This window comes from Esox lucius, chromosome 7 (assembly GCF_011004845.1).
Source record: "Esox lucius isolate fEsoLuc1 chromosome 7, fEsoLuc1.pri, whole genome shotgun sequence".
Classification (NCBI taxonomy): domain Eukaryota; kingdom Metazoa; phylum Chordata; class Actinopteri; order Esociformes; family Esocidae; genus Esox; species Esox lucius.
Window position 1 is genome coordinate 26,144,100 of NC_047575.1, and position 22,561 is coordinate 26,166,660.

At 45.3% G+C, this 22,561-nt stretch overlaps 1 protein-coding gene across 10 annotated transcripts in view; it reads left to right on the top strand.

Annotated features, from left to right (window-relative positions):
• The first annotated feature begins 274 nt into the window (after window positions 1–274).
• The window catches only part of tcf7 (transcription factor 7), a 55,226-nt gene continuing 32,939 nt past the window's right edge, over window positions 275–22,561 (top strand). For 3 of the 10 annotated variants that reach the window (XM_010898305.5, XM_010898308.4, XM_010898310.4), the window contains exons 1-3: window positions 277–934; window positions 1,076–1,145; window positions 1,793–1,893. In XM_010898305.5, the coding sequence (XP_010896607.1) occupies window positions 752–934; window positions 1,076–1,145; window positions 1,793–1,893 (354 nt within the window). In that variant the 5' untranslated portion in view covers window positions 277–751. Of the gene's footprint in view, window positions 935–1,075; window positions 1,146–1,792; window positions 1,894–22,561 lie in introns of all 10 variants that reach the window. The other 7 variants (XM_010898306.4, XM_010898313.4, XM_010898307.4 and 4 more) reach the window with 6 other exon arrangements.

Genomic DNA, 22,561 nt, shown 5'->3' on the forward strand with positions numbered 1-22,561 from the left:
TGTTGAGACCAGCTGCGACATGCCATGCGTATTTTATTGATGAGCTTGACTCGTTTTCTGATGGTTTACAGGGGATGTCTTACATGTCTCAGATGTTCTGACTGTGTCAATACAAATGTCTCTCTCTGATTCAGTCTGTCTCTCCCTGCCCCTCTCTCTCTCTCTCTCTCCCTCTTTCTCTGTAGGTGTGTGTGCGTTTGTGCGTTTTAAACAATGTGTAACGTGTTATAACAATGTTACCAGATACCATTTTAGGACACTCAGGCTGTCAGTGGACACAAGTATGAAAGACCGCTCCCTCAGGTGTCTTTTACCAAGTACTTTAGTTCAGTGTTCTTTGAAAACAAGTACTTTTCTCGGTGATGAAGGGTTTAACAGTAGGCTATTGAACAATGCTGTGCCAACATGCTCTGAGGTAATGTCTCTTTAAGAGCGGAACCCTCTGCTGAAACAATTGTACAACCCCCAACAAGTCATTGAACCTGTCAATCACCGGTCGGGCGCTTTGATGTTGGCAGTCCTCGCCTTGTCTTGAGCTCAAATGCACTATTTGTTGCTGCCGGGCTGCATTACTTTCAACTTGCGGGACTGCTCCACAGAAGAGCAACTTTTCTTTTGTTGTATACTTTGGCAGTATTTGAGTGCAATAAACCAGCAAGGTTTGTCTGAATAGAAAGTTTATTTTTGTAAAAAACAGTAAACCGCTGATTAGGCTAGGAGGACACATTTGTAGCCTAATTTTGAAAGCAACATGCCTCAGCTCAGCAGTGGCGGAGGGGATGATCTCGGAGCCAACGATGAAATGATATCTTTCAAGGATGAAGGCGAACAAGATGAGAAAATTCAAGAAAACGCTTTCACAGAACGGGACTTAGCAGACCTCAAGTCGTCTCTGGTGAATGAATCAGAGACAAATCAAAGTCCGAACGCAGCGGTAAGTAGCCTTCAGAGGAAGAGTGGTTGGTTAGGTTGAATGGGGTTGTTGAAAAGGTCTTGGTATGAAAGTTTTATCGTTTGTTCAAAGTAATTTTCGGGTTACTAATCTTTATTTATTTTCATTGCTTTGGACACTCAGGCGGTCAGACGAGAACAGCAAAACGAACACAGAGGTTATCAAGAGAAACACCGGGAGCATCTCGACGGCGGTAAGAATTAAAAGAAAGAGTTCGCGCATTATCAGACAGTAGCAATTAAATGGCAGTGAGTGAACCAAGGGTTTTCTTACAATACTCTGATGTTCCATTTCCTGGGTTACATGGGATTTTAGAGTAACTGTTTTAAGTAACTTCATTATGAAAGACCAACATTGAAAAAGGAAAAAAGGAGGCTTTAATTAAGAGTCGTTTAATTTATTGTCCCTTTGGTAGGCTATAGTTCTGTAAAAAAGACAGATGATTGGCTGTGTTATAACGTTTTAGTGTAGTAAATGCCCTAACAATTAGTGTAATAAATGCCCTCAAGTTCATAAACACTTTTGTTTTCTGTCTGTGTAATTAACCTACAAAACGTTGTCAACTCAAAAATTCACATGGCTATTTATTGAAAACAAATATTTGTGGATCAATGGCTTGCTTTCTGGAGAGTTTGTAAATATGCATCATGCCCTCCCATTTGTTGTTCTCAACCTTCTAGATATCTGCGTCTTGCCCTCTCTGATGAGTGACACACAATGTCCAAACAACAAAGTCTCTGTGTTTTCTTATGGAACCAATATTTGTCATTTAAAAAAGGAAGTTTGCAAATGAAGACTGCCGTGCATCTAAAAATAACATTTTTTATTTTATTTCTTTAGTGTCCAAACATCAAGATGGGGGAATGTATAAAGCATATACAGGGTATCCCTTTCTCATGCTGCCGGACCCATACATCCCGAATGGATCAGTGTCGCCATCCGTAAGTCCACATCACATTGCCTTCTGCACCGCATGGTGGAGGGAGTAGCTGGGTGGGTCTTTATCGATCGTTGCTTCAGGTCTGTGGAATGAGTCACACCGTGATCTTTGGTTGAAAGTTTCTTATACCTGGGATGAAATGCAACAACAACAAACTTAGGAAATTAGCAAATCAGCACAAACAGTAAAACAAAATGTGAAGTCGTGTTGTTCGTGTGCACCCATATTGTTTTTGTTCGTGTCCGTATCGGCGAGGTTCTGATATGAACTACATTCACACCCCCTTAAAGACCTGAACGTCTGAACGTGATCAGAAACGGTAGCAGAAACAAGATTTCTTAAGGCCTGACTGACTGACAGTGTGTTGTTCATTTGTTTTTGTTGGTCGTTAATAACAGGGGTTCACTAGTGTAGACCGTTGAAAATGTTTTTTTGCTCTGAACTTGCACACCTGATTCACTTATTAGTGCTGAGTAAGGAGAGCCTGGAATCAATTAAATACGTGGAATGGCTGGGGGTTCCAGAGGAGAGTTTTAACAACCACTATGTAATAATATAAACAAGAAGTTTGATCAGGTGAAGCACATTTGGTGAGACTAAATCTGCGTTAGCAGCATGCCTTCTAATATTAAGTTTGGTGTTTGACAAAACACGTAGAAAGTATAACATAAATTATACTTTGACTGTCTTCAAAAAGCTCTGGTTCAAATGGGGTCAGATATGAGAGCTAGTTATGTTTTCTCAAACATTCTCTAAGTGTCAAGTGTGTGTGTGTGTGTGTGTGTGTGTGTGTGTGTGTGTGAGTATGCACGTGAGGGAGACAAACTGTAAACAGGAAAGAAAATAGTCTTACGTTTGAAATGGGCCCTAAGTCATGGCTAGATTTTTCTCTAAAACGCATGAGATGAATTATAAAATAATGTCAACCTTTCGAGACATCTGATGTCATTACAAAGTACACTAGCAATGCCTTTGAGGATAGCACTCTGTTTCCAGTGTTATGTGCCGCCACCTCTTTCTACTTATGAATGAATTCCCCGAGACTTATCCTTAATTTGCCCAGAGCGCACAGCACGGAGGTTCTTTAAGATTATTTTGGGAATAAAGACCACTTTCTTCTGTGTGTGTGTGTGTGTGTGTGTGTCTGCATACAATGCTCACTTGTTGCTTCCCTTGTAATTATCCGGCAGCAGCAGTGTAGCAGCAGATCTATCTACCTGACACTTGAAAGGAAGGGAGGTGGGTGTGTAGTTGGTGATTATACCATGGGACATGGCAGTGGAGTGCTGGGGGTAGCTGGGCTGGGGATCCTCTCAGTCCCAGTGTTTACCTGCCTTCACCTTCCCCTAACCCGCAGACAGCCAACCCGCGCCTGTGTCCGCTCCGGAGACTCTTACCCAAACCTTTTACCAGGGTTACTTTGGTGCTTTTCACTGGGCTGATGCCTATCTTTGTTATTTTATTTTCAGGCATTTTTTCGCGCTTTTGCGGGACAGAAAGTGGAGAAAGGTGCCGAGAGATGTTGCCTAATTAGTGATGTTGGTCAGATTCAAGCCCATGCCCATGGCAGTGGTTAAGACAGCTTTTCCGTCTTGGGCCAGGATATTTGTTTTTTTAACAACTTTGAATTCTATCTATTATTTAGGGAGATTTGGTTGCAATGTACCTCCCAGACACTCTGAATGTACATTATAATATCCCTTAGCTGTTCTGCTGAATTTAGGCAAGCAAAAAAGACGTGCACAGGGTCGTTTTCTTTTGTATGAGTGCATAAGACTGTTGTATTATTGGTATGAATGTGTTATACCGGTTCCCCTCCTGTTTAGTCCTGTGGTGTATCAGTTGGTAAAAGCACGGCGCTTCAAACACCATGGGTGCAGGATTGATTCCCACGGGGGACCAGTATAAATAAGTATAAAAGTGAATGCAGTCTCTCTGGGAAAGAGTGTACATTTATACACAGGCCCTGCACCCAAAGGTGCTTTCTAGCAATGGACTATTGAAAGGAGAATTTAAGACTGATTTTGTAATGAAACAATGTACGTTTCTTTTCAATGACTTCAAAGACCTTGCTAAACAGATTATCCCAATAGCTGAATCTTCACCCAAATAATTGAATCAGACTCATTATTTCAGAATTAATGTTATTAAACTCTCCAGAAGAATTGAACAAACATCGCAAAGCCGCTCTCTTTACGGGGAAATCATTGGACCGTGCCTCAAAATGCGTGCGGCTAAGAAGTGTGTTCCTCCTAAGACAAGCATGTCCTAATCCCACTATTACAGTTCTGTTTCGTGACACATGCCAAGGAATTCTGTTCTGCCTGTAACATCATTATACATATCAGTTGTCCACCCATAGACAATGCCCAAGGAAGGCCGTTGGCAACAATCCCGATGCTGTGCTGTATTTCCCTTAGCCGTCTTTGTCCTGAGTGTGTAGTTGTGGAGCCAGCAGGGTTATGTGCGTCTTGCTTCGGATTACCAAAAGACATTGTTTAATTTGAGGGGAAATCCCTGTGGATGGAGGATTATGACTGAGCGCCATCAGAATCCACTCCTCCTGACCTGACACTCTGTCCAGCATCTCACACTCTCTTTTCATGGTGTCTTCCAACACAATCCGCTCGTGCTCCTCTCTCCGTCCTTGGCTCTCTTCTCGACCTCTTTTACTCTCTGTCCTCACTCTTCTCTACCACTCTAACGTTCTACCTCTCGTCTCAACCTCTCAACCCTCTCCTCTCTCTACTTCTTTCCTCTGCCGTTCTTCTGTCCTCGAATGGATTTTGCAGTATTCCTTCTTTTAGTCACACTCTCCTCTTCGCCCATTCTCCTGCTCCTTCCCTGCTCCCCTGCTCCCCTTCTACCCTCTCCTGTCCCTTCCCTGCTTCTCCTCTCCTGTCCTCCCCTCTCCTCTCGCTGTGACTCTTCTGATTCCATCCGTCCCGTCCTCCATCCCCTGTCCCCTCACCTGGTCCGCTGCTCCGATGGCCTGCCTTAGCGGGGGGTTAGTGGGAGGCGGGGGCTGGGCGCTGACAGGAGGATGTTTGTGGTGGGCTGTGCTGAAAGAAGGGCAAGACTGTCAGGACAGTCACAGAGCCAGAGAGCCTTAGATGTGGAACATGTGGTTCACTGTGTGGATCCAGGCGCTGCCTTGTAAATCATACTCCACTCAGCCTGTTCAATTAGACTGTACCTTCATTATGGATGGGTTCACTCTGTCTCTTCATTGTACTCAAAACTGAGGTCTTGCAGAGAGCCGAGCCCTGAACACATATTCAGTTCAGTGACAATATTTGTTGAGCAGCTAAATGCTCTTCTTTGAGCTTTTTCTGACTTTTTGAGTGTCTTTCAAAATGTTGCTGTACTCGTCCAGCCCTCTCACTCACACTCTCTCTCTCTCTCTGTCTCTCACTCCCTCTCCCTCGCTCTCTGCCTGGGCAGTGCTATCTGTGCCTTAAGTGTTTGTCCTTCCCCAGATCAAGGGATTCATTACAAGCAAAGCCCAGCATCGCGCGTCCCCAGATCACACATCCTTGTCTGGCATTGTGAAGGGCTGTTGACACTGGCTTGTTCCAGCAGCTCCTAGTCCCTGGGCAAACAATGGCAGGAACACTGGCTTAGGCCCTGTAATCCCTGCATATAGGGGCTGGGGCTCTGCTTCTGACTGACAGCGATAAGGAACTGTGTTGCTGGATTATGGTCCAATGAAGGAAAGAAGCTTTGCGCCCACTTGGGTGTGTGTTCACGAACTGACTACTTGAAAACTTGGGACGCCCCGTAAAACTGCTCCTTATTGGCATTTAACAGAGATTATTGAACTAAACCAGGACGTTGGCTGGTGGTGGCCCGACAGTTCTGGGACATACCAGGACATTGAGACATAGACGGCGGTGACTTTTGAGATGCATCCTGGTGAAGCTGACAAAGCAGGACTGTTCAGTGAGGGAGGGAGGGAGGGTCTGTGAGGTTCTGGTAGAAAGGAGTGCCCTATAAACGGGATAGGGTGGTATTAGGGACCCAGAGGGTGAGACCTGGCTCTCTCTGCTCTCTCTTTACTCTCTCTCTCTCTGTGCCTGTTTAAGCTATTTCATTTTAAATAGCAACGTAAAATGTCAATAAAAGTTTTGATTCGCATTAGCAATGAGAAACTCTTGCAAGTCATGTGCGCGCGGCGTTGGCCTAGACCGCTGACCTGGAAGGCGGGTAAATTCACAGACTGTGTTGTTTGACTGGTAACTAACATGGCGCTCTCTGCCGAAAACGTGCTTTTGATGGTGTCAGTAGGCTTGCTTACGTACCAGTGAGATGTTTCTAGTCGTTTTCCAACAACAGCATTTGTTCTGATTCTGTTTATGGAGCTGGAAGGACTTACAGAACCAGACACTGCTCATTTCACTCCAGCACACACTGAGGGAGACGTCGCCCTTTAGCGCTCAGTAGCTGCGGAGAGTATCTGTCAGAGAAGTGTTGTTCATCTAAATAAAAAGCCCCCACCCCCCCATCTCTCTCCCTGAGCCTCAGGTGAGATTTATCGAACACTTTAAAAATGGACAGCAGGAAATGTCAGAGTTGCTGCAGATTTAAATACAAATGATGTTAAGGGGCCCCACTCTGTGCTTTGAAGTGGGTGGCTATAAAGAGGAGATGTGTTGGAACCTATTATACGAGGATGAAACATTTTTAAAATATCAAAAACCTGTTGGATCCCCCCGAGGTGTTTATAACTGTAATTATTCATGCACTTATTTATTTTCCGGTGGGGCAGAGAAAATAAGAAGGCGTCAGAACAAGAAGACAGGTGTTGCAGGGGAAGTGTCAGTTGGCCTGATTTGATATTTAACCTATCACACGCCAATCTTCAGCCCATTGAAAGTTCCCCCGAAAGGTAGACGTGCCCGCGTCTGGACCGGAGTTCTCTCTGCAGTATAATAGCAGTTCACTCTCTGCAGTGTAACAGCAGTTCACTCTCTGCAGTGTAACAGCAGTTCACTCCTCTGAGTCTAGGGTCTTCTGCCAGGCGGCGCTCAAAGCTGCTGGTGTCTTTCTGGGCCTCTGTCTGTGTTTGTCTGCAAGGTCTGTTCAGACGGGGTGGGGGAGTAGCACCCAGGTGTCTCATTGACTGACGGGAGGAAACCAAACGGTGGCTCCATTGCTGTTGTTTACAGAGCAGGGCTGAATGGAGCAGGAGACTTCCCCCATCCAGCCCAGATGTTAATAAACTACTGCAGCGAGATGTTTTTCACTCAGGCACAGGAGGTTTAGATAAAACTGCTTCCTTCTAGGTCTCCGCTATGCAAATATGTCTAAATATAGGAGCCTGTCTGGGTTTGCCGAAGCATAAAAAAGTACACGAACACAAGGTAATCTGCTTTGATGTGTAATTATCGAATTGTTGAGTTCTGTGCATTCCCCGCATGGGGTTGAGGTACTTCTGTTAGTAGGACACTGTAGTTTTCTACACGTTCACCCTGCTTCCTGTTTACTTAATTGAAGTTGAATGACAGGGGTGCTGGTTAATGTCCATGTGACATATGGGAACTATATGGGAACTATGTTTCATTTCTTGTTACTGTATACCACAGTGTTGGCACTTCCACAACATCACCTTCCCCAGATGAATCATTTATTAAAGTATATGCTTCCTGTACTTTCTCATGAAACAAAACCCCCTGTGTGACTTTTGATCATTGATGTCAGAGGGTGGTATTGCTTTGATGTTTTAGGCTGGTAGTTATGAAAACTAAGTGATAAACATGTAAAAATGTGTAAAAAGTAAAGAGAACGTAAGGAAAGGGTGCACGAAGATGCTCCTCTCTGCCGGGAGATGGCTGGACTAGGAGGAGGCCATGTGGGCCGGTGACGGGCTGTATCATCCCCTGGACAGACTGAACTTCCAGTGTCCCACATCACAGCTGGGGACCCACGGGGTAACAGCCAGCCTGGGCACCAGCTGGCTCCTTCTCAACACTTGGCGTTGTGTGTCTCCCCGGCCATTTGGCCTGTTTCAGGACGGGGGTTGAGAAGTCAGCACCACCGCCGGAGGGTGGGGGTGGGGGGTGGGGGGCGCACTGGAGGCCCTGGTGGGGGGTGATTGTTAAAAGCTTGGGTCCTGCGGAGGGAGGGGTGGAGATGAGCGCTCGTAGGTGTGAGGTTCGGGCAGGTTACCGTTGTTGTTCCGGATACAGGCCTAGCAGCAAGCAGGCGAGAGAGTGGAGGCGTCCGTCCTGAATGAAGCCGTTGTTTTCGGCATCCCTGGCCATGGTGGTGTCGTCTACAGCATCTGGTTCAGACAGGACGTCGGCCTCCTGTTTGAGATTCATGTGGGTCTGTTCACTGTGGGGTTGGTTGTCTGCTGTCTCGCTGACAGGCTTTTTATATGGCTGACTGACTGCTGTGTGTATGACCATGTTCTCACATTCACCATGTTGTCTCTCTCTCTCTCTTATCTGGATCTGTAGGGAACTTTAACAACCTGTTTGCGCTCGTGTGTCTTCCCCAGCTACGGCAGGCCATGCCCTGTGTGTTCAGTGCCCGGGTGGAACTTTCATCTTGATGTGTTCTGTTTGTGCAGGCCTGCTCGGGTGGAACTTTCTTTACCATCACATGAGACCGTGTCCCTTATTACCGTTGCCTTAATCACTGTCATTTCGGAGATCGGTGGAAGCACACCGCGGTGACGCGCGTGACTGACGGGTGCATGTTTTTCCCCCCTTTGAATAGGTCAGGATGAACACAGCCCTGGTAACAGTCAGGAGAGTGGCACTGTGCTGCTCTGCGTTGGACAAGCACAGCCCTGGTTGGCTTGCTTCTGCTGCGACCGGGGTGGAATTCAGCATGTCGGGGCCCTGAAGTCGTTATTCCCAGCGTTAGATAGAGTCTGTGATGTATTTGATTGTGGGGTGTGTCTTTATTCCAGATGGGTTTAGTAAAAAACAAGGGGTGTAGGTGACAGGAAGTGCAGTCATTAAATAAACAATTTCTGTAGCATAATTATAAATTACTTCAAATGATGACAATCTGTGTGGGTGACTTTGACGAGGCCACACAGGAACACAGCCTCCGTCACTGGCTGTTCTGAACTCTGTTGTTCTGCTGTGGCTGTTCTAAGGGACAGGCCCAGCTGAGGCAGAGAAACACTGACTGCCAGACCAGGATGGTGCTGCTGGGTGGGTGGAGGCTGCTGGTGGATGGACAGTGCTGTAGGGTGGGTGGAGCTGGGTGGAGGCTGCTGGTGGATGGACAGTGCTGTAGGGTGGGTGGAGCTGGGTGGAGGCTGCTGGTGGATGAGCCGTGCTGCAGGGGGGTTGTAGCTGGGTGGAGGCTGCTGGTGGATGAGCCATGCTGCAGGGGGGTTGTAGCTGGGTGGAGGCTGCTGGTGGATGAGCCGTGCTGCAGGGGGGTTGTAGCTGGGTGGAGGCTGCTGGTGGATGAGCCGTGCTGCAGGGGGGTTGTAGCTGGGTGGAGGCTGCTGGTGGATGAGCCGTGCTGCAGGGGGGTTGTAGCTGGGTGGAGGCTGCTGGTGGATGAGCCATGCTGCAGGGGGGTTGTAGCTGGGTGGAGGCTGCTGGTGGATGGACAGTGCTGTAGGGTGGGTGGAGCTGGGTGGAGGCTGCTGGTGGATGAGCCGTGCTGCAGGGGGGTTGTAGCTGGGTGGAGGCTGCTTGTGGATGAGCCGTGCTGCAGGGGGGTTGTAGCTGGGTGGAGGCTGCTGGTGGATGAGCCGTGCTACAGGGGGGTTGTAGCTGGGTGGAGGCTGCTGGTGGATGAGCCGTGCTGCAGGGGGGTTGTAGCTGGGTGGAGGCTGCTTGTGGATGAGCCGTGCTGCAGGGGGGTTGTAGCTGGGTGGAGGCTGCTGGTGGATGTGCCGTGCTGCAGGGGGGTTGTAGCTGGGTGGAGGCTGCTGGTGGATGGGTATCAGATGGAGCAGGATTAAGATGCTGTGATCACACCCATATGTCTGCCCCATGCAGCTGTGGTGGCTCCACAGGGTCTGGGACTGGGCTGGGCATTCAGGGCGCGGGGCCCAGCCTGGGAGACGGATGGGGAGGGTGGGCTGGGCATCCGTGGCGGTGGTGGTGGTGGTGGATCTGTGGCTTGACCCTAGAAATGGGAGGTTCAGCCCAAGGCCTTCTGGGACCAGTCCTTTACTGGGCCCCAAATAGCAACCTATTCCCCTGTAAAGTTTCTACTTTAGACCAGTGTCTGTTCAAGAGAGCAGTGCACTGCACATCTGACAGGGAGGCATTTGGGACACACACCTACTCCCAGAGCTGCACTGGCATTGGAAGTTGAGGCACAGAGTGGTCTAGATTCAGAGTCACATGTTGGACTGTAGTGTGTTGAGGGGGAAGCTGGGAACTGTGCTGGCGTGTGAAGGTGATTGAGTTTGGGGGCAGTTAAGCTGAGCCATCCAAGCAGAAGAGGCATGCTAGGGTATGGGAGGTATCTGTGGCATCTAATCAGATATGGTCATGTTTGGGCTTTGCTACTCAACCCATAGTCCAGTCTCCTCTGGTGGTCACCCATAATGCCATTTCATGCGTCGATTAGAGGTTTGACTTTGGTGTTATTGCAATTACAATTAGATGTGTTGAATTGTGCATGGGGTTATGGATGGGAGTTAGGGTCTTATGAGCTGCAGGAAGTGTTGCTGGTTTGAATCTCCAAGTTGAAACTTTTTAGAATCAATTGTTGTGCCCTTAACACTAACTCCTCTTAAAAAGTAGGGCACTTAACACTAACTCCTCTTAAAAAGTAGGGCACTTAACACTAACTCCTCTTAAAAAGTAGGGCACTTAACACTAACTCCTCTTAAAAAGGATGTCTGCAAAATGACTGAAATATGAATGTGAAGCAAGACAACAGACTAAAAAAAGTCGAATAAATCTTCCGGAATCCCAGAGAAAGATTCCTCTCCCATGCAAACAGACATTTTCCCAATTCCAATCACAACATGGAGACCATTTTTGTGTTCCGTGGGTGGAATTCATTTTTTGTTTATTTTTCCATTATTGAATCCAAATGGGAATTCAGTCTTTGTTCAACCATAAGTATCATTTTCTGCCAACATTTCTTACTATCTGATATGCCTTACAATGTTTACAGTAAACAGTTTTGCGCGTCTGAAACATTGTTTAATTGAGGGAGGAGATAATCGGCCACACATTGAGATTGTCATTGCCTGTTCGTAGAGGACAATGAAACAAGTGTCTGGCTGGATTGGTTTTCCTAGGTGAGACGGTGGTTTGTTTGAAGCATAAAGCTGTGTCATTGCTGTAGGTCTCTGTCTCAGACAGTCTCTGAACAGTAAGTTGGTATGTTTTGTCAGTTCCTCTTGTGTGTACTCATCCCTGAGACAGAGGCCCTTGGATAATGATGTACTTCCTACTGCAAGGAGGTCTCCCAAACATATAAGAGCAGATAGCCCAAAATGGATTGATGACATAGTCAAGTTCAGTCTCCACTTTATTTTTTCTAGATGGGAAAGCACACACACACACACACACACACACACATTCTCTACCGTTCATAGGTTCCACTTAGGTATGGCACTGTTGTCCATGAAAACCTACATGAAATGAGTTTGAATAGGAAATACAGCAAAATGAATAGGAAATGTAGTAACTGACAAGGTAAGAAATAATGAATTTTAATTGAAATAATAATTCAAAACTTTGCTTTCGTCAAATAATCCTCCATTTGCAGTAATTACAGCACTGCAGACCTTTGGCATTCTAGTTGTCAATTTGTTGAGGTAACGTGAAGAGATTTCACCCGATGCTTCCTGAAGCACCTCCCACAAGTTGGATGGGCTTGATGGACACTTCTTACGTACCATACGGTCAAGCTGCTACCACAACAGCTCAATAGGGTTGAGATCTAGAGACTGTGCTGCCACTCCATTATAGACAGAATACCAGCTGACTGCTTCTTCCCTAAATAGTTCTTGCATAGATTGGAGCTGTGCTTTGGGTCATTGTCCTGTTGTCGGAGGAAACTTGCTCCAATCAAGCGCTGTCTTCAGGGTTTGGCATGGCATTACAAAATGGAGTGATAGCCTTCTTTCTTCAAGATCCCTTTTACCCTGTACAAATCTTCCACTTTACCTCCACCAAAGCACTCCCAGACCATCACATTGCCTCCACCATGATTGACAAATGGCATCAAGCACTCCTCTAGCATCCTTTCATTTGGTCTGCATCTCAGGAATGTTATTTTTTGTGATCTGAACGCCTCAAACTTAGATTAGTCTGTCCATAACGCTTTTTTCAAATCTTCCTCTCTCCAGTGTCTCTGTTCTTTTGCCCATCTTAATCTTTTCTTTTCATTGGCCTCTCTGAGATATGACACTTCTTTGTTACTCTGCCTGCATCCCAGAGTTGCCTGTTCACTGTTGACGTTGAGACTGGTGTTTGGCGGGTACTATTTAACAAAGCTGCCTATTGAACTAGACAATCTAATGTATTTGTTCTCTTGCTCAGTTGTGCACCAGTGCCTCCCACTCTTCTATCTATTCTGGCTACAGAAAGTTTGCCCTGTCCTGTGAAGGGAGTAGTACACGGTGTTGCAATGTCCCGCATGGAGTAGCCTTAATTTCTCAGAACACAAATAGATTGATGAGTTTTTGAAGAAAGTTATTTGTTTCTGGAGCCCGTTTTGAGCCTGTAATCAAATCCACAATTGATGGTGCTCCAGATACTCAAGTAGTCTATAGAAGGGCTTTTTTATTGCTTCTTTAACTAGCACAACATGTGCTAACAATTGTTTTCTAATGATCAATTAGCCTTTTAAAATTTGGATTAGCAAACACAATGTGCCATTGGAACACAGGACTAATGGTTGCTGATGACAGGCCTTTGTATGCCTATGTAGATAATCATACAATAATCATTTACAACATTAACAATTTGATGTTATTTTAATGGACACAAATATTGCTTTTTCTTTTGAAAACAAGGACATTTCAATGTAAGCCCAAACTTTTGAACGGTAGTGTATATTCTAAACCTAATCCTTACCCCAAATGTAACGTTTACCCTATACCTAAAAACAGTGACATTTTCCTGTTTCTACCACAGTTGGGGAAATGTTTTTGCCATTTTAGAGTAAAACCTATTCTCTCTCTCTCACACACACACACACAAACAGGTTCAGTTTTATTACCTTGTAAATGTCATCCATCACAGTTGCTAGTGACCTGTCTAAAAGAACTCAGGTAGGGATGTCAGGTTTGAACATTACATGTAGGTTGGGAGGGGCAGTTCACCTAGCACCTACTTAGGCACATACCAGCTCCTGTGGCTTTGTTTCATAAATACCAGCAAGGCTGAAACTAAATGCCCCCATTTTTACACTTAATTATGACCATCCCAGCTGCACACGACAATCTGCACTGATCAAATATTCTCCAGCACTAAATACCTAAATGCCAAAAATACCTAAAAAAATATTCACGAAAGCCTGGTTTTTCATCTGACGTAGATTAATGTTTTACTTCATGATTTAACGATGTTTCTAATCCATTGCTTTCTACTACTACAAATAATTATACAATTATTTAAAAACCAACTAAACCAATGTCTGTTTTCAGATTTTCAGGTTTGGTCTTCAATTTGACTAGGAAATATTAATGAAAAACCAAATGAAACACAATGCACTATAATCTTATTTTATTGTAATTCAATTATTTGCTGGTAAATAATGCATTACCATTTGCTTTTTTGAAATATGTTAAATGTACACAGATGCTATGAAGTTCTGTAACTCCCTAGCCCTACACACACTCACACACACACAAACATGTTCCTTATTCCCAAGCCCTAAACCTAACACATAGACACATAGCTTAAATTAACCTAACCTTTATACCTAGCCTTAGCCATAATGCCTAACCCTAAACCTAACCAGTAATGCCGAAACCTAACGATCAAATTCTAGAACTATGCCAACATGTTTTACCCTGAATCTTACCGCCCTGTGGTAAATATTTTTCCTATTGGGACTTGCCCAAAAACCTGTGGGGACCGATTGGTCTGGTTTTACTGCCTTTGTGGGGACTTCTGGTTCCCAGATGTACACACAGACCAGGATCTCTCACACACACACACACAACACACACTTTAGATATTGCTCATGTGTTTAGCGAGAGAGTAGGCGGGTGTGGTGCTAGTTACTGTGGCGATGCCGTACCCCATCTTTGTGTGTGAGGATGTTGAAGCCATTTCATCTCAGAGCCGGAGCCTCAGTTGCTCCTCAGAAGTCCACCAGTTAAAAAAGAGGCATCCCAGTTCCGCCGAGCTGCTCGCTGCCTTTTAAATGTTATGGAATGTGGTTTTCTCTGTGGTTTTCCCCCTATGATCGTCTGGAGCCAACTGGAAACCATTTCACATCTAAAAATAGGGCTCTGCTTATGGGATCGAGAGCGAGGTCTTTGTAGATATCAAACAAGTTGATGCGGGTAGAAGGGGAAAAAAAGAAAATATAGCATAAAAAATCGCTTTTAGATATTTTATGGTGGACATGAAAGTTATTAACGTAACGCTCCACCATTTCAGCTGAAACCACAGAGCTCTGAGCCGCGTAGCTGTGCTTTGCTGCCTGAGCTGAAACGGAGCTTGGAAGGGAAGAACCGTGTGTTGTTGAGGGCCAGAGGAACCAAACAAGCACCCTGTTCCCTGTAGAGTGTGCTAGGTTTGAACACCCTCCGGAACAAACTGCATTCAGAAGTGCACAGTGTAGGGGAATAGGGTGTGATTTGGGTCACAGAGGGAGACCCTTCCTGCCTTAGATGTGAGGATGCTTGTTTGAAGTCCCTCCCACTCACCTCTGGAGATTGGAAACATTTGGTTCACTTTGTAAGATCTAGTTCACTTAGGCAATTGGTGTATTGGTTTCATAGAGTTAATGTGTGTCTTTGAATGTTTGTGTGTTTTTGGGTCGTTGTTTTACTGCACTATAAATCTAGACAAGGATAGTAAAACAGGGAACATTTGACCTTCTGCAGACATTTCATCAGTCCCCTTGAAGAAGTCTACTTTTGCCTTAGGAGTTAGATTTTTCGGGTGAAAGCTACAATTGGGGATAGGGTTAAAGTTTAGGGGTTACATTCAGGAGTTAGAGTAAGGTTTACGGTTAAGGTTAGACATTTGGGGTTGGGGTAAGTTAAGGGTTAGGGTGAAGGAAGATCAGATCCTTGAATCCCCACAAGGTTAGTAAAACCTAAAATGTGTGAGTGTGTGTGAGTGTGTGTGAGTGTGTGTGAGTGTCTGTGTGTGTCTGTGTGTGTCTGTGTGTGTGTGTCTGCATAGGCATTGTGGTGGCAGGGCCTCTGACATACATCCTGTATATGAAGGCTTCGCTGATGAGCTGATGTGAATACATGGTGTGTAATGTGGTTAGACTATTTATCTTGTAGTTGTTGTGTTCTGTGTGCCTGAACGCATGTGGGAAAACCTACAGAGACAGTAAGGGATGTAGGATGAAGAGTGTAAAAGAAGCCTATTTCTCTTCTCTCCCCTCTCACTGCCTTATCTGATTTGTAGAGGGGGGAGAGAGGGGGAGTCAACCCAGAGGAAGAGGCAGACGCGGTGTTAGCGGAAGGGAGTTAGCAGTAAACAATGAGAAGCTGGTAACCGCGTATGCACCTGGTACACACACCGCGACTGACTTGAAACAGTCAGAGGCACCTTCGCAGCACCTTAACCATTTCACGGCCGTTCCACAAATGGCAGCGCTCAAGGAACAGCCGGAGCCTGTGTGCAGCGAGGCAGACCCCGTCAGACCCGTCTCAGCCAACCGTCCCCCTGGCTTCCACAGGACCAAGACGTATACACCGACCGACTAGACCCCTGTCCTGGCCTCTCACACTCCTATTGCAGCCATACGGCGGTCTTGTTTCCGTAAAAACATTTATTGAGAAGGGCCCGTTCTCGCAGTAATTAACACAGGATGGAGGAAAAAAGGAACGCCTTGCGGGAGAGGGAGCGTGGGACCAGATGCCGTGACGTTTTTAAAAGAGAGAGCCCTGGTTGTCTATTGTGAAATGGCACTCTATTCCACTATCTCGCTTAGTGCGCTGGTTTGGTGGAAATGGAATATGGTGCCATTTGGGATGCACTGGTGACTCCCTGGCATTTCATGCTCCATCCCCTCCAGAAAGGCTCCAGCCCAGGAGATTTACGTCAGCTAGTCGTATTAGAATGAGATCACTGGGACTGAATGAGGACTTAGCACTCGTCTTACCTTTCCTCTCTCTGCCAACGCGGCATCAAAGAGACGGTGTTATCGGTTCCTATCCCAATCCTGTTTTATTTCTTTTAAAGTGCTTTAGTGTTAAATTAGACTTTATCATGACGTTTGCCTTCATTCAAAACAGAGGGCTATCCTTGCAAAGATAGAATGTCATTAATTAAAGAAAAGCAGTGAAAGCAGGTAAAGCAGTTTTCAATGATATATTCATTATCTAAACACTAGGTCAGTGTGGTGCATTTTTGATGAGGGGAAAGAAGAAAGATGAACTTGGCTTGTTTTTTCCCACGGGGAAGGAAGACACTTTTCCAAGTGTCACTCATGGCTGTAATACAGTCCTCTAATGCAAGGTGAAGAAGTGGACGAAACGTGAAAGTACAATGCCATTTAATGCATGTAACATAACTCTTCATTATTATTATTAGAACATATTTCGTTAGATGTGATTCTGGGTTAGTTCTGTAGTCAGGGACATCAAGAGGTGATCGAAGTCATGCAGTCACAGCACATTTTCAACTGGTTGAGATTTATGAGAAGAAGATGCAGACTTCCTGGTCCATGGCTGCTTTGAGTGGGTCAGCGTTGTGCAGAATGTGCATTTGGCATTGGGCAGCTCCCAGAGGTTGACCGCGTCCCCAATGTCAGTCCGTTCCCTGTGTACCACTATAGTTTATGCAGACGCGATTAGAGCTGCCCTGAGGTGAAATGCCTGAAGATAGGAATTCCATCTTGGATACATATTTTATGAGATTATTTTACGAGTCATTGTATTAACTAGTGAATGTTACCTTTCACATTAACCGAATACAATGCTTGTTAAAGGGATAATTTGGGATTTTAGCAATGAAATGGTTTATCTACTTCCCCAGAGTCAGATTAACTTGTGGATACATTTTACATGTTTTTGTGTCCAGTATGAAGGACGTTAGAGGTGGATTTGCGAACTATCCTCTGTTTTCAAAGGATTTCAGTCATTGTGCTAATGCTAATTAGCATATGTGTAAACTTCAGATTGCAGCTTCCGTCAAAATGCATTCAGACATTTGACAATAGTATACCTTAGTTCATTTGACTAGTGGGAGGTAGATACGTTGCCCTGCTTTTCAAAATCCTGGACTATCCCTTTAAGGTTTTGTTGCTAGGAAGTTGAATTAAGAGCAGATTCCAGGTAGAGGGTAATGTCTGCAGCTTGTCTGTGTCGCTCTTCTCATAGTGTACAGTTGTGCGAGGTTAAACCTTTTGTGGTTTACCATGGAAAATAAAGCCCAGGTCTGTTAGTGCATGTCATTTGAGCAGCACAAAACGGCAGTTCTTCAATAGGGCGCAGCGCGATGGAAACTTTTCAAGGGTCCAACCCCCTCTGTTTCAACTTCACTTTTTCTTCTCTTTCCTTTCACTGCTCTTACAAATTTTGCATTATGTGCAAATTGTGCGGCAAAAAATACTTTCAATATATTTTGGGGCATTTTTATGCTTTTTTGACATTTGCTTTCATGAAGGTCAGTTGACCGAAAGTGCACTGTGTGCAGAGATTATCTTCTTATTTCCGTGTTATATCTTTTTGGCTCCCCAACTACAGACAGGTGCGCAACAGATATTTTGTAGTTTTCAGTTATTCTTTTTTGAGAAGAAGATGGTGGGAAAGATTGAGGAACGTTCTGGCTGACAGAGAAGTGGGCAATTTTAGAACCCATGTTTCAGTTGTAAATGTGCGTCAGAGGCAATGGCCCAGGCTGCTGGACCACCCTAGGCCAACAAATCCATATTGTGTCTAATACCAGCAATGTGGCAGGTATAAAGTAAGTTGTGCCCTTGACCCTCGTTTATTCCTTTTAGTCATCTGGACGAGAGCGTTTGCCAAATGACTGAAACGTGTGCGTTGTTGATGCTTTGTTAACAGAAGTAGTTATATGATGGATCCTGGGATTTAATGGGCCAGTTCTGTGTCAACACCCTCCTCAGTCCCAAGCGGCCTCACCCCCAGCACGGACCTGGTCCCAACCGCAGTAGCGTGGCCTGGTTCAAACTGCAGTAGCGGGACCTGGTTACAACCGCAGTAGCGGGGCCTGGTTACAACCTCAGTTGGGACCAGGTCCCGCTATTGCGGTTGGGACCAGGTCCCGCTACTGCGGTTGCAACCAGGCCCCAACCGCAATAGCGGGACCTGGACCCAACCCCAGTAGCGGGACCTGGTCCCAACCCCGGTAGCAGGACCTGGTCCCAACCCCGGTAGCGGGGCCTGGTCCCAACCCCGGTAGCGGGGCCTGGTCCCAACCCCGGTAGCGGGGCCTGGTCCCAACCCCGGTAGCGGGGCGGGAAGCCTGCCAGGGAGGGTTCTGGTGGTGCGGAGGCACCCTCATTTCCATGTTGTTGGAGGGCGAGGAAACGAGGAACACCGTTCACACGTGCAACAGGATATTTACATTTACATCATTGGCAAACAATTTGGTGCAGGACCAATAAGACCCACTGTTTCAGAGGGGATGGCTGGAGTGCGCAGGGTTGGGTTAGACCTTGTTCAAGCTATGCAGTTCCCTCTGGCCCACTCAGCAACTATTTTAGTTTGTAACTGAGAAACGCAGAGAGCGAGCAAGAGAGGCTGAGCAAAAGAGGAGGGCTCAGCATGGCACTTTATTTTGGTGAAAATTACACAGTGAGGAGGCTTACTATGTTATTTTGTGCAGATGATCGATTGCTCAATACCACCCTCTTGCTAGGGAGCTTGGCAGCGTCTCCAGAACCACTGGCAAACCATGTTCTCTAGAAAAACCCAACCCGGGAGGAGCAGAGGGGAGGGTTCCCGCCAAGCGGCCCAGGCCCGGAGGGAGGGTTAACCAGCGAAGGGTTGTGTGTGATGCAGGGCCACAGCGAGGCCCCCTGGGGCTGGGAGGGCTGCTCTGTGGTTGTGCCTTCACTGGGTTGCCTCATCGCTGGCTCTCCCTGGGTTCTTCTGGCTCCTGCCTCCTGGCAGACTGGCTGCTGCTGGAGTAGCTGACTCAGCTTGTAGAGGTGACCAGTCAGTTGGCATTGTGGCTCCTGATCTGAGTGAGTGTACTATATAGGGAATAAGGTGCCATTTGTTCCCTCATCATGTTGAACAGAAGGTGACGTAGCACCAGAATGTGACGTAGCACCAGAAGGTGACGTAACACCAGAAGGTGACGTAGCACCAGCATTTTCACAACTTTCAAGTTCTGCTCAGGAGACCAAGAGGACAATATTAGAACATATTCTACTGGGTCTTAGTCTGTGACAGTCTTCCAGTGGTACAGTGATCTAGTATCAACTAATCAGTGACATCAGGAACGCTGATAATATAAAAAAACGTTTTGTGAGAAATCTTTCTTTTCAAATACAGTGTCGACTCGTGCATTGACGGAACATTCCCAGTTGCGCCACTCGAGGTGGGCTGTTGGTGTGAATGGAGTTTTAGTTAGGCCGTGCATGCTAGCTAAGCGTTGAATTAAAACTGCGTTGTTGACTAGTGCATTAGCGTGACGTTCACGGTAGCCTGATGGAGTTGGTTTACGGTCCATCATGCTCAGAGAAACCTCAAGGTAAATGCATCCCCAGTCAACAGCATTGTATTGAATTATAAGGATGTATTTTAGCAATTTTTTCAGCTTCCTTTTATAAGATTCTCAGCAATGTCTTACCTTTCCTTTTTCCTCCTTACTGCAATTCTGGGTGAATTCCAACATGCTAATGCATACTATTTAGAGGTAAAGTTATTTAAAAGAAAACAATATTATTTATATAATAAATAAAAACCTTTTAAACTCAGATGTTTTTAATCAGAATAATCTCAATAATAATTGACGATGATCACAGTTGTTAGTTGCAGCCCTACACTGACCTAAATAGTCCCCCTAGTATCTATTCAGCAGTGAGGATTACCAACAGCAGCTCTGAAAACAGTGGGTGTGGTAGGTTTGATAGATGTAATTCATTTAACAGATTTGTTGTATGGGATGGATGTGATCAATGTGAGATGTGTGGTATATGTAACCAGCCACAGATAGTCCAGTAGATGTGATATGTGTAATAGATGTGATATATTTAATACGGGTGCACTAATGCAACACTGACAGCAAACAGAGCGTTAGAGCGCTCCCAACACACTGCAGATGGAGATGGGTTGGCTCTGCTGTGGAGGTCTTTGAGTTCTAGGAGATAAAAGGAAGAGTCTGAACATCAAATCAATACTCCCATCAATGGGAACATCTCCTGGAGATTAAAGACACAGAGACGGAGAGCCGGGTGCTAATAGTGTACAAGGGCAGGCAAATGGTAATGCTTTAATTGATGTGTGGTGTGTGTGTGTGTGTGTGTGTATGTGTGTGTGGGGGGGGGGGTGTATAATGGTACACTGCAGCCATACACACAAACCCCCTCAGAGGCAGTGTGTCCGGTGGGTGTCGCGGTGCCACTGATTTCTTCGATCCATTGATCTGGTTTTCTCCGCACTCAGAATGCATTATGGTGCCAAGCCGTGCACCTTTGTAGCTTTGTTTAGTTGGAGGCCAGTTTTTCTTCTGTTATTTGGTAAATTATGAGGAGGTTCTGTGCTTATACAACATCGGCAGAGTGTGGATTTACTATGTGAAACACTGAAAACCGAGGTCTTTTTTGATAATATGGGGCTGTTTGATATCTGGCTCCAGAATATTAAGAGAACTCTTTTTACAATTATGTTTTCATGCACTTAAAGTCCTGTATCCTGTCTCACACTCATAATGTTTCTTTTCTGCTGTTATGTATTGGGTTGGATACAGCTTGGATTCTGGCCCTGGAGCAGTGCTTGTCTAAAAGTGCTGTTGATCATGTATTTTCTTTGATGTTGTTTTTCATTATACTAAATTCAATAGTTTAGTGGAGTTCTATGCATTTACCGTAGCTTCTGAACCTAAAACAACACAATCTTAGCGCTGCCCTATGCTGTTCAAAACTCTCTGGCCAGAGAGCGAAAACCATTGAAATAGTGTATGAATCACTTTGACTAACTTGTCATAACTACTCACCAAACATTTTCCTCATCTGGAGGGATTTCAGGCAATGTTTTTTCCCCCGGCTAATATGAAAAGCTGTTGGCAAAATTGGAACAGCATGTTAGTCCCAGCTAAGGGGAGTTCTGGTTTGCAAATATACAAGGCATTTCAAAATATTCTTTTATAGATGAAACCCACACGACAAGGTTCCTTCGAGCCGACTTCTTGGTTGAGTTCGAATGATATCTGTGGCCACATCAGAGTGTTGGGCCCTGTGATATTTGAGCCTGGTAGCTTAAATTGGAATGGCTGATGGATATAAAGCCTACCTTGAGGTCCAGCTCTGAGAGTCTGGTCAATGATGTAACGCTTGTTCAATAACAAACCATTAGACTTCCAGGCAAGCACACAACATATTTCTTTAACGGTCACAAACTCTTTCTTCCTTGTGCTCTCTCTTTCCACCTCTCTCTCCTTCTTTCTCTCTTTGTCTCTCTTGTCACTGTTCTCTCCTCTCTACTCAAAGGCTTGAACAAATAAACAGCGGGGCGGGTTGAGTCTTCAATCTGTAATTTAAACCAGTCAACTAGTGTGAGGATATTTCCTAACAAACCATCAAGACGCATCGTAGGATTGGATTTAAATACAAGGAACCGCATGTTAAAAACCTTTCTGGTTTTCCCTATAAGTTCTTAACCTTAAAGCAATGTAGCTGTGGTTTATCAAGTATCAACAATAGAGTTTGATCATATTGGTCCATAGTTATCAGGAGGGTTAGGATGTCTCAATAAACATATATATTTTATATTTAACAAACTCTGCATTATATATATATATATATATTTTTTTTTTTTTTTTTTTTTTTTTTTTTAATCAACCATGTTGTGCCAGTTCCATCACAATGTTGGAAGCTTAGCCACATGTAATGGGCCATCTGTGCGTTTAGGTTGATAGTTTAGTTGTAGAGAGCCTAAATTGCACACTCACAGTTAGAAAAGGGTTTTAAAGTAGTTACCAGGCTAACACAGAATTCACCCATCACCTTGTTCATTATGAAAACCTCTGAGCACCTGATCCTTTCCCATCTCAAAACCACCAAGATTGCGTCCTTGACATATGGCAACTTACCATGTCCTCAAAAATCTTGATAAACCAAAGAAAATATACTATTTGCGGACTCAACACAATTATTCCAGACTTGCTTCACCAGAAACCAGTCCTGAACGTATCAGTCTCCGTCTGTCAGTGGTTCACTCATGTCATAGCAGGAAGTCACGTTGGTCAACACTTGCCCGACCTTGACCTTGACTACTTCCAGATGCACAGCCCGCCAGAGTTGCTAGAGGGCAATGAGACCAGGAAATCAACCCAGGCCATGCTGGCTGATTTGCATCACATATAGGCCTTCCCAGCCACTCGTCATCTAGCGAC